Genomic DNA, 12,268 nt, shown 5'->3' on the forward strand with positions numbered 1-12,268 from the left:
AAAAAAAAAAAAAAAAAAAGATTAGCATGTTGAGATGAAGACAGTGATTATATATGTATATGATATTTATATGATATTATATATATACATATTATATATATATATGATATGTTATATATATAAATATATATATTCAAAAATATATTTTTCTAAAGTCCAAAATCTTAATTTCTAGGGTAAAACATTTCCTAGCTGCTAGCCTCATTTTTGAATGTTATTTTCAGTTGGACTACGGGGTTGTCATAGTACGACGTAATCCTTGGGTGTGGATGAACGCATCTACCTGGATATCATCCACCCATAAGTGTCTACGACACATGTGCATGGCATTGTTTCATGCTTAGCTCCTTCCACATGCCAGGAAAGTACCCTTTCGTTGGACTTTGGTGTTTCATGGTTTATTGCTAGAGCTTTACTGGACTTTCTTATTCAACTTGCACAGCTAGTACTAAATATGGTAGTTTGACCACTAGCGTTAAATGTCAGCAACTAAGAAAAACACACAGATGAACTTTGCTATTTTATTGTTACTCCCATCCCTACCCCAAATGCAGCACAGCCTTGTGAGTGAGATGAGCTCTGAGCTGCTCCTGTTTGGTACTTGGTACCAGCGTTCCCCTGGATTGCCAAGCTTTCTGGAACAATGAAGCTTATTCATCTATAGACAATATAGCTTAGGAGTCAGCACAGGGAGCAGGGAGCACATGTTCCACAGTGCCTAGAAATGGATTCAACAGGCTAAAAGGTTTACAGGTCATGGGGGGGGATTTGCAAATTTTGGAGTCAGACCTATACTTTGGAAATTAGGTGTAATATGCTATTTGGACAATCAGTTCAGCCTCTTTAGGCCTCTACATTGTTATTTATGAAAATATAACATATCTATTCTTCCAACATTGTAACTTTCATGATAGATTGCCAGAAATAAGTGGTATTTCTACAAGCTATTATCGCTTTGTTTTTTTTTTTTTTAAATTCAGGACAAAATATACCATGAATATTAGTTAATATCCTATTGATTTAGTAAAATATTGTAGAAGGGAATTATACATGAACAGTTAGCACCTAACTTAAGACCCAGGAAAATGTTATTAAATTAGCATTGGGGAGAATGGAAAATAGTTTCAGAGTTGAAAAATACACTGTTTTCTATAGCTATTCCTGTTGTCATTGTTAAATGATCTTTGAACTAAAGTTTAGCCAACCATTAGTGTGGGGATTTTATTCTTCATACCATCTATTGTGGCCCATGTGCAATGACTCACCCTTGCTGTAAGCACAAGGGCCAATTCTCTATGTTCAAACTTTTCCAGTAGGTCTGTGACCCGGCCTGCTTTGAGAGAGATGAGAACAAAAGCAACGAGAGTGCTGAGAAGAGTGACTGATGGTAGGAAACAGGATGGAAAGAGAAAGCCAAAGAACTGAGGAATGGGCTTGCAAGCATTGGAATAGAAAGCTAGAGTAGCGGGACCCAAGCTGAAATAGCCAAAGAAAAACAAAATCGAACCAGAAAGTGTGAACTGGGAAGAGAATAGCAGTACCCATTTGAAGTTCTTATTTGTTTTTTTTAAATCTTTTTAAAGACAACAGGTAATGAAGGTACTGGAGGGTTAATGGTAGTCAAGGATATAGGAAGCCTGGTTGGGAAGATGGTGATGATGGTGAGGGGTAACTAAGATTGTAGTTGCCAGATGAAATAACCTGAATCAGTTCACATGGTAAGAGAGTAATAATTTCTCTATTATTATCTCTATTGATTTCCCTTGGTGGCTTAATGTCCTTGTCACCCAGTCAGGCAAAGAGAGATGAAATGTTAGCTAGCACCTGTGGCAACCCTGCTGTCTGTCTGTCTGTCTGTCTGTCTGTCTGTGGCTCAAACTTGCAAAAAGAGCATGACTGTCCCAGAGCCATAGGAAGCCAGAACCTTTCGTTAAGAAGAGAATGTCATATTAAGTTATTCCAGAAAGCTCAAAATAATTTCAGAGACATCACACAAGGGGAAGCTACAATAGCGTAAAAGACAAAGGATATTGAATGTCATTGCAAACACCAAGTTTCTGCTGATTGATGGGAGTTTTGGTCTCTTCTTCTTGGTGTCTCAAGTATTCCGTAAATCTTAGATCTGTATCTATCATAGCCACGCAAGAGCTCCTTTAATATCTAGTCATCAAAACGAAAAGTCTATCTACCTCCTTCCCCTGTCCCTGCATCTGCACCAAAAGAGGTAGCCTTCACTTCCCTATGGACAATCCCTCCCCTAAAGCCTGCGTCCATCATCCCTGACTTGCTAGGAGCATTATCTGAATTAACTTCTTACTGACTTATACTTTCAACTCCTCCCTCTGCTAACTTTTAGTGCTTAATCTTCCTTAAGCCTCAACTTGGAGTCTCTGAAAGTTATTCAGATACAGCTTAAAGTTCCTTGAGTGTTGCAGACATCGCTAACTCAACATGGCCAAAGTGATTGCCTCAGTTCTCTCCATGAACTTTCCTGTTCATTGATGAATGAACTCAATGAAAAGTTCCTCAAGCTTGGGACGAGCACTATAACCTGGCCCAATATCCAATGCTGGCATTCTTTTAAATTCTGTAAATTCCCCCATGATCAATATATCCATCTTATTGGATCTATTTTCAATGTACACTCTGTTATCACCTATTTTTGTCCATCTTCGGGTTAAAACACCATCATCTCTTGCTTGGATGGTTATAAACTGTTGCCTGTGGCTTGGACTACTTGCTGCCTGACCCTACCTTCCCTTGGGGGTTGGAGTTGAGGTAGCTTGGAGACGAAGAAGGTAAGAAATTCTGCAGCAAATGCCTCTGAACACTGCTGCAAGTGCCTTTAATACCCTCCACCCGAGCAGAATTGATGTTGTCTAGACAGCAAAGTGCTGAAGTTTTTTTTTTTTCAAGACAGGAGATCCTTGGCTGTCCTGGAACTCACTCTGTAGACCAGGCTGGCCTCAAACTCAGAAATCCACCTGCCTCTGCCTCCCAAGTGCTGGGATTAAAGGTGTGCACCACCACTGCCCAGCTGAGGATTTTTATGAACATTTGGGGTCTACTCTTGGAAACTCTTATATGAATACTTCCTAGAGATAAATATACAACTGAAGTAGAATTTCAAACTAGGTGCATAGAACTTAAAAAACAAAACCACATGAGTTGTTTTAAGACACTTTTTTTTTTTTTAAATAAATTCTATTACTTATCTGGAGTGTAGATGGCCCATGTGCTTTGACGTTTGTGTGTCAATCAAAAAACAGTTCTCTCAGTTTTTACCTGGATCTAGGGTTGAACCTAAGTCACCAGACTTTCACAGGAAATGCTTTTACCATCTGGGCCTTTCTCTGCCAACTGGCTAAAGAAAGCATGCCACCAAATCATCATTTTGAGTATGTTCCCCTCTTACTTGATTTTAAGGTTGACATTCACACCAAATCTCCAACACTACATAGACCATTGAGGGTTCTTCAGCCCCAGATAGATCCTTTAAGGTTCCATTTACTAACTTGAGCTTCTCTTCTGCTGTTGTCTTCAGGTTTTCCAGAGCCCTTACCATTTGAGTTTAATGAACCAGTTCTTCAGTCTACTTTCCTCATGCCTTTCCCAGGGATGACAATTGCCCTTGGCATCTTTTCAGACCTGGAACTCTATCTGTATGAAAGTAGATTATAAGTGCTTTTTAAAACAATCAATTACGATTACAATTACAATCAATTACATAAGAAACAACCTCAAATATGCCCAGCAAAACAAAAGAAGCACATCATGACATTAGTGAGAGCTATGTTTTTGCGTAAGACTATAGGTAACGTCTTTCCTCACTGTCCATTTTTAAAGCATGAGCACCACTGTTTTTATATGGCAGAATCTTTGGTTTTGGAAAGGCATTTGTAGACATAATGAGGCCCACATGAATGAAATGTGATCACAGGTAAATGTGCAAGGGACAGAGGATAAGTGGAGACACAGACAGGCTTTGTGATTGCAGAAACAGATGGCAACCCAATAGCCCAGTCCACTTGGCCCATTACATACCAGATTCTTCACTGTTCACAAATACAGCTCCAAAAACAGCGACAGGCCTTTAGCACAGGTTCTTTCTAACTACTTGTGGGGAACTTAACATTTCCAGGCAACTCAAGAGTCATTTTAGGCTTAGCCCACAGTCATATACCACCATTTCCAGCTAATTCTTCAGTCTCACCTTTAATGAGGCTTACATTACAGAAAAATCAGGGAAGTGTTGTCATAGAAGAGGTATGGAATTCTTATGACTCTGGGTGGACCCTGTTAAATATAAAAGGCTGACAGAATTTTCTAAAGCTAATTCAAATTAGTTACTCAAACTGAAAAAGGAAAAAAAAAAAAACAAATTGTTGTAAGGATTTGTGGGGTTCTCACACAAATTTGCACATATTCAGACAAACTTTGGGTAATTTTTATTTTATTCATTCATAAATCTGTTCATTCATAAATTCGTAAACTTGAAGGGGGTCCTATGAAGAGTTATTGCCTTGGGCATCCAAGAAAGGTAAACTCATGAAGAGCATTAAGGTATGCTAAGTGGGAGGCAACCCGAGGGAGAAGTGATTTTCTTTTTAAGTAGGGAGGTCTGGAAAGGTTTACTGATAAGCCAGCTTTGTTAGGAGGTGTATGAGAGTTGGCTGCACATAGCTTTGTGAATCCCCTTCCTGTTGTTTTCAGTAAGCTATTCTTTTTATCTTCCGAGACTTGCACCCTAGGCACAAAGATGTGACTATACAGAAGGACAAGAAACCTAGAATACACACACCCCCTTCTCCATTTAGAATCATATGCCCAATGCACGGGCTGACGCAAGTGCCACCAAATGAACGCAACTGCGCATAGGGACATTAGTCATTTTCCTGCTGTGCTCTCTGCCGCTGAGTGTGAGCCTGCTGAAGGCGAGGACAGAATGTTTCCTTCCTTCATCTTGGTAGCCTTTGTGCCTAATGCAACTCCTGATGCTCAGTGATCGCCAGTTCCATAAACAAACTTGAGAGGGAAATAGGCATTGAGCCAAACCACTCACCAGAAGAGTCCGTGATGACCTCACTTATGCACTCCACTGTCCAAAGAGCATGGTGGCCTGGGTTTCTCCAGGTCCTGTAGTGATCTGACATCAGAGACTGGCTTGATGAAGGAAGGCGGTGCTGTTTCTCCAATGGGGACACATTCCGTGACCAACTCTAAGATGTTTCCGACCCCGGGTTGCCTCATGACATTCCCTTATTTCTATGATTGATATTGTCATTGAATCCTCTTTCTGAGATGATGTGAAAGAGTAATGCCCTTCGTATTAGATTAGGGAATGCAGTTGTGACAGCTCACACTATTCACATCTAGGGGAGTCATAGGAGGAGAAGGGAGCCCAGACATAAGTTTTATTTTATCACGAGGATTTTGCTCTTAGGACTGAAAGATGTTGTAGTTTGGATTAAATTGTTGAGTCTTACGAATCCCACACGTTTATTTATACAAGTAGAGAATAATAATTGGTGCCTCACAGCATCAGTATAAAGATCTAACCAGTAAAGCTGGGCAATATGAAAGCTTCCGTCCTGCTTAATGTATCAGGAGGTTGTTCCATAAACAATAATGCTTTTTACTGTTATGGTGGTTTGAATGAGAATAGCCCCGTGGGCTCATGTTTGAAACTTGGTCCCCAGTTAGGAATGATGAGGAGGTGTGGCTTTGTTGGAGGAGGTGTGTCACTGGGGGTGGGGTTTGAGTTTTCAAAAGGTCATACCATTCCCAGTTAGCTATCTCTTCATCTCTAATTGTGGATCAGGATGTGGTCTGAGCTACTGCTCCAGGAGCCCACATGCCTGCCTGCCATGCTCCTCACCATGATGGTCATAGACTCTAACCCTCTGGAACCATGAGCATCAACCAGTGTTTTCTTTTATAAGTTGCTTTAGTCATGTTGTCTCTTTACAGCAATAAAAAAGTAAATGAGACAACTACTTATAGTAATAATGTTCCTATTGGCAAGTTTAAGAAAGGTTTAGAATTTCTGCTTATAGTTGATGAGCATTTATGTGATTGATGAGGATGATGCTTATCACTCTATTTGTATCTTAAAATGTATGTCCCTAAATATATCTGCAGTGTCATTAAATTAAGTAAAGGGTGTAGTATTCCTGAATGCCTTATTAGGTAAGAGTATGAAGATCATGTAAGATATTATTTTAAAAATTGTTTAGCTGCAGAATGGGATGCCATTTAAGATGAAACACCTCTGTGGTCTCAGATCACAGTGCATGCTAAGGGAAATTCCACCCAGGTATTTTATTCTCCTGGCCATTAAGATCACCTGTCCACTTGATACTTTTCTTGTGGAAAATACAGTCAATGGCTATTGGGAGGGGAAAGATAGAAAAGCAGCCCCATGGTGTGGTCTAAATTGAGTCTTTTCTTCTTGTTCTTTTAGAGCGTTCTCGGAGTATAATTAAGAAGGAACATAGGCTGCCAAAGGGCAAGAGAGCCACTGCCTGGTACAGATATGGAGATAATCTGTCTGCTACTGGAAATGTCTCCAGATTTTTGACAACGGCTAAAGAACCATGGGGTCCAACGGGCTCGGGAAAGCAGCAACACTAGATGAACTTCTCAGCACATGCATTGAGATGTTTGGTATGAATCTCTCCTCTTTGGTCCCTTTGTGCTTCTACTTGCCTCTGTTCATATATAGGTTCCTTATGGAATAGGCTTCAGTGTCTATCCCTTGCTGTCTGAGGGCAGACCCTACTCCATCATTGGCCTCTGTTTCTTTCTCTTCACTGTCCAGAGCTCATATTTCAGACACACTACCATTCATTTCTGGAACATTCTTTGTGTCATTTTTTTTTTTTTACTTCCATCTTTTTCTTCTCTCATTGGAATTCTTTTTGAGGCCATCAGTTGTCATGCCAGATATTAATAATTCCTGATAACCTTTCAGAAATGGTGCTTACTTCTCCCATCCCACTTCCCAATATATGTTGTCATGTGTATGGTCCATGCTACACTCATGACTGTTTTGTGTTTTTTTGTTTTTCTGTTTTTTTGTTTTTGGTTTTTCAAAACAGGGTTTCTCTGTATAGCCCTGGCTGTCCTGGAACTCACTTTGTAGACCAGGCTGCCCTCGAACTCAGAAATCCGCCTGCCTCTGCCTCCCAAGTGCTGGGATTAAAGGTGTGCGCCACCACGCCCGGCCCCTGTTTTGTGTTTTGACTCATGTGTCTGTGTATGTGTGTGCGTACTGCACAATCTACCATAATCTTCATTTGTATATGTCCTGTGTCTACCACAGCCATGAGCCTTTATTTTGCTGTTAGTCTATCTACTTTAGCATTGAGCATTGAAGTCACACACGATGACTTTGTTTAAACAATTTAACAATTTAATTTGTTTTAATTGATAGAAACCAGAAGTAAGCCAGAGTAGGGCTATTGGATAAAATACAGAATGACGATGGCCAGCGAGGTGGCTCAGCTTTTATCACTGGCAAGCCTGATGGTCTGAGTTTGATCACCATTGCTCACATAGTAGGAGGAGAGAACCAGTTCCTGAAAGCTGTTCTCTGATCTCCACACATGAAGCGCCCCAACTCCCATAAAGAAGTGAATGCAAAAGGATTGCTCGCATTGGAATTTCAGATGATCAACATTTTTTTGTATGCCTCAAATATTCCAAAGTAATACTTGTTCTGACAACTTGATCGTGATTTACCTTCAATTCAAATTTACCTGGAGCTGCTCAATTTATATTTGCTACATTTAATCAGTTATAAAGCAGAAGGATGGGGACACCCATCTGCCTTAGTTTGCTAGGAAATAGCAGCAAGAATATGAGGTAGTAACGACGGTTGGCCTTGGGATGGCTCAACAGTTAAGTGTGCATGCTGCTCTTAAGGGTGACAGAGTGGGCTCCCAGAAAACATGTCTGATGGCTCACAACTGCCTGCTACTCCCACTAATGCCTCTGGCTTCATGTGCACACACCTACTCCTGTGCACATAATTAAAAAATAGTTGAAAATAAATCATTTAAGCAATTAGAAAAGGAAAGAACCTGTTGTCTATTTATTCATTGGAGTAATGTGTCTATATAAAGTAGAATGAGCCAGAGTTTTATAAATATATGTGGAATGGGGTTCAGTATTGTTAACTAAAATAATGCCAATGAACTCATAAGTATATTCTTTTACATTTTCTAAGATGCTAAGAGTTGATGTGCCATGAATAGTATATAACTATGCTTCTTACACTATACATTTTTTTTCTTAAAAAGAACCATAAGTGTGAGACTCATTTGATGTTTCCTCTGCACTGTATGGATGCTGCAGTGTGAAGAATCTTCACACATCACAGTTCACATTACCCACTGGTGTGTCAATGGTTTATGCACAAAACATGTTAAAATGAACAAACGAAGCAAACCCATGAAATCAAATATATACACCAAAATGAGAGTGGTCTTGAAAATAAATCTCACACAATATAATGGGGCCTTGGGGGACATTGCTGACACTGTGATATTAGAGGAAGTAAAGCTTAACCCTGGCATCTCTTCACCGATTTTTGATTTCCCTCAGATGACAATGGAGAACTGAATGACAGTTACTTGCCCAGAATCATGCTACTGATGCACCGATGGTATTTATCCTCCACTGAACTGGCAGGAAAACTCCTCTGCATATATCTTTTCAAAGGCTGTAATGCTTTTAGTCACAAATCAAATTCTGTGTTTAGATAGAGTGTCCGTCTAAAGCCAGTAGATTAAGGTAAATAAAGTCTTATTGAGTTCTCCAGCTGTTTTGAGGTTATATAGATGTTAGACGAGACATCTGGATGATGGGCCAAATCGTTGACTACATACTAGGTGTTTGGTTGTGATTGAAGGTATCAGTAAGATGTGAAGTGGAATAGGAGTGGTATGCTAAGGGTTCCTAACTTGTCTTTAACATTTTGAGTGGTAGTGTAATGAAAGAGTATTTAACACACTAACTCACTAATATTTTCCTTCTGTGATGATCACAAAGCCTAGCTTACTTTTTACATTTCTTCCTGCTGGCAAGGTACAGTGAATGTTCTAGAATAGTGTTTCTCAACCTTCCTATTGCTGCTGTGACTCTTTATTACATTTCCTCATGTTTTGGTGACCCCCAACCATAAAATTATTTTCATTGCTACTTAATAACTGTAATTTTCACTATTATGAATAGTAGTGTAAATATCTGATACGCAGAATATCTAATATGTGACTCCCAAAGGGGTCTCGACCCTTAGGGCATTTTTGTTTGTTGTTTTATTTTGTTGTTTTTTCCCTATAATTTGTTGATTGCTGATAATGTTTGGTTTTATTGACAAAAGCAAACAAGCCAAAAATCTGTACAAGGCTAAAAATTAAATTTTCACATAGTTGAAAAATCCCATTCTCTTAGCAAAAATTCCTTACTGATTTTTCTGTATAATATGATCCTGAAAATTATTAAAAGGTACACAGATGATAATGCAAGCAGTCTTACAGCATCAGGAGGTTTATTTCCTAAGATCTGTGCATGTTATACAATCTCTAAGTGTGTTCTTGTATCTCTGCCTTGTACTATTCTGGAGGCCCTGTATGGTTGGGAGCATGTTCAGGAGAGGGAGTGGGGCCTGTGACTGAGAAAGTCTGCCCAGATGTTCTCGTCTACAAAGGCTCCATAAGCCAAGCAGGGGTCAAGCCTGCCCTCTTCACATGTCTTCCTTCCATCTCCCTCCAACCTAAAGGTATAAGAGGATGTTAGACAGGGTGGAGAGGCACTCACCCTGAATGAGATCCTTGGAAGTGAGCAAGGGCTCTGCACCCATTGCTCCCACTCTTGACAGGCAGAGTGTAGGGGAGGAGGAGGAGGAGGAGGAGGAGGAGGAGGAGGAGGAGGAGGAAGAGGGAGTTAAGCACTTGAGCCACACATAGCCCACTGAGTTCATGTGCAAACAACACTCTTACTCTTAGTGAGCTTGCCAGGGCATGTTCAAGCATAGTGTGGGAAATTTCAGGTCATATGAAAATTGAAGACTGACATTTTCCTCTTTGGATACTTTACCTACTCCAGACCAACTAATCCTCGCTACAGTAGGAGTATCCCTTAAAGGAGAACCAGTGAATAGACTTAAGAACAAATAATGCAACATTAACATTAGCATACTTGAACGTGACATTTTAAAATAGCAATGAGATTAAAGTACTTGCTATATACAAAGCCAATACAAAAACTCTTTTTTAGCTACAATGGCACTTCTGGGTACTATCAGTTTTGAATTGTGTATACTTTCCTGTGTGCTTGTAACCACAGTTTGTGACTGCTGGTTGGCAAGTACTCAGGAAGGTACAACGAACTTGTAAGTGACTTCTCCACTGGACCAAAGATACATCCCAGAGCATTGACACGCCAAGTATGACAACTCAGTGTGGACATGCTCACAGCCCACTCCCATGCCCATTTGACCATCTCCAGATCGCGTTCACACCATCCACAACTTTGAAACCCAAACATTTCATATCTTGGATTTTTAACAAATTTCATGATAGCTGTACTTACACCATAAGATGTCAATAAAAATGTCACCCAAGTCTAAAAATACATTGTTTTGAATGAATGCACCTTTGACTATAGAATCACATTAGTTCAGGAATATTATTGGCTCTCCAAAATTTTCAGAGTTTGAGGAACTTCTGCATATCAAGGTTTTGCAGTAGAGGTCCTCAGCCTGTAACTCAAATGTTGCCTGGGATTCATGTAAATTATTGGAGCAGTGTAGGCTAGGCACATGCAAAAGAGAAGACGTGTAAACATTTCCTTAACTACCCTACGTATCGGAATGCCAGTGGAGAAAGCTGTGACGAGTTCCGACTGAAGATCTGCTATTTCATGAGGTAAATACATGTATAGATGTAATTTCTCATTGCTTTGGGTTCTGGAATTGTCAACAGATCCTGTTTTTCCTAAGCAGTGATACTTCTCCCTGTCTTTGTAACTGTTAGTTCTCCTCTGTTCTTGGTGAGCAGTGTAAAATTTACCTTATGGACTGGAGGTCAAGTAATGCCTTAGGGAGTAAAACCAACTCATAGATCTGGTAGATTCCGTGTTTTCTACTCCTTCCCTATATACATTGCCACAAATTGGGAGGGGGTTCGCCTCAGCTATGTTCTGTAGTAAGTCAGGAAGAGGTTAGGATTTGCAGGATCGTGGTTCATGAAGGAACAGAAAGACACATCATGGGATTGCTGGGGACGGGAGCTGTCAACTTGGAACTATGGTACTGGATTCAGTGTTATACTCAGTTTATAAAATAGCCTCCAAGCGTGGTCCAAACGAAACCTCCCAGCCGTCGAAAGTCCTTTCTTTACCTTTCAGGTACTGGATTCTGAAATTCCCTGCAGAGTTTAACTTGGATCTTGGTTTGATTCGCATGACAGAGGAGTTCCGGGAAGTAGCGAGTCAACTAGGCTATGAAAGACACATCAGCCTCATGGACATATCCAGCGTGTAAGAGTGGCATGCGTCTTTTGGTCTTTGTGGGTCCGTTGGTTTGGGGAGGGCGTAGTGATGACCCTGCTTGACTGGAATCTCGACTGTTCTAGAAGGAAGCTCCTTCTTTGGAGACGGCCTGGGTACAATGATACCATTTATCTCTCCAAGCTGCAGCTTGTTTGTAAAATGCCACAGTACCTTTGCGGGATTATTCTATGTTTTAAAAGTATACAAGAGAGCACAAGTAAACATTTGGCGCCAAGTAGATGCTGAATACTTACTTCTTTCATCTGAATGTAGTCAATGTCTCCTATGCCCTTGCTACTCAGGTCATGACCCTGGTTTCTCCAAGGAGCCCATGAGAAAACAGTCTTGGGTTCTGCCCGAGCCTTCTGGATTGGAATCTATACCTTAACGAGACTCCCTTGTGTTTCATACTCTTCTTCAAGGCTGAGAAGCTTTCTACCCCAGTGCTTCAGAGGCTCGCCTGAGGCTCCCTAAATGTTGACCATAGTTGTATCACTGACTGGTTATTTCATTAGGGACTTAATTAATACTAATTAGACTCATTTAATACAGACCAGCTAACTCCGCCAGAAGTGTTTTGTCCCTAGGTGTAATTGTCCATATTACGATTGTCTATTCTATTCCAAGCTGGCCTGAATTCATTATGTAGCCTAAGTTGTCCTTGAACTTCTGATGATTTTTCCTGTCTTGGCTTTCTAAGTGCTAGGATTAT

The 12,268-nt window shown here is 40.3% G+C and overlaps 1 protein-coding gene across 2 annotated transcripts in view; it reads left to right on the forward strand.

Annotated features, from left to right (window-relative positions):
- Positions 1 to 12,268, forward strand: part of Rasgrp3 (RAS guanyl releasing protein 3) — a 92,799-nt gene that overhangs the window by 50,139 nt on the left and 30,392 nt on the right. For both annotated transcript variants that reach the window (XM_021217702.2, XM_029531475.1), the window contains exons 2-5: positions 6,464 to 6,666; positions 8,608 to 8,710; positions 10,869 to 10,931; positions 11,413 to 11,544. In XM_021217702.2, coding sequence (XP_021073361.1) covers positions 6,597 to 6,666; positions 8,608 to 8,710; positions 10,869 to 10,931; positions 11,413 to 11,544 — 368 coding nt within the window. In that variant the 5' untranslated portion in view covers positions 6,464 to 6,596. The remainder of the gene's footprint in view (positions 1 to 6,463; positions 6,667 to 8,607; positions 8,711 to 10,868; positions 10,932 to 11,412; positions 11,545 to 12,268) is intronic.

Source organism: Mus pahari, chromosome 18, assembly GCF_900095145.1.
Source record: "Mus pahari chromosome 18, PAHARI_EIJ_v1.1, whole genome shotgun sequence".
Classification (NCBI taxonomy): Eukaryota; Metazoa; Chordata; class Mammalia; order Rodentia; family Muridae; genus Mus; species Mus pahari.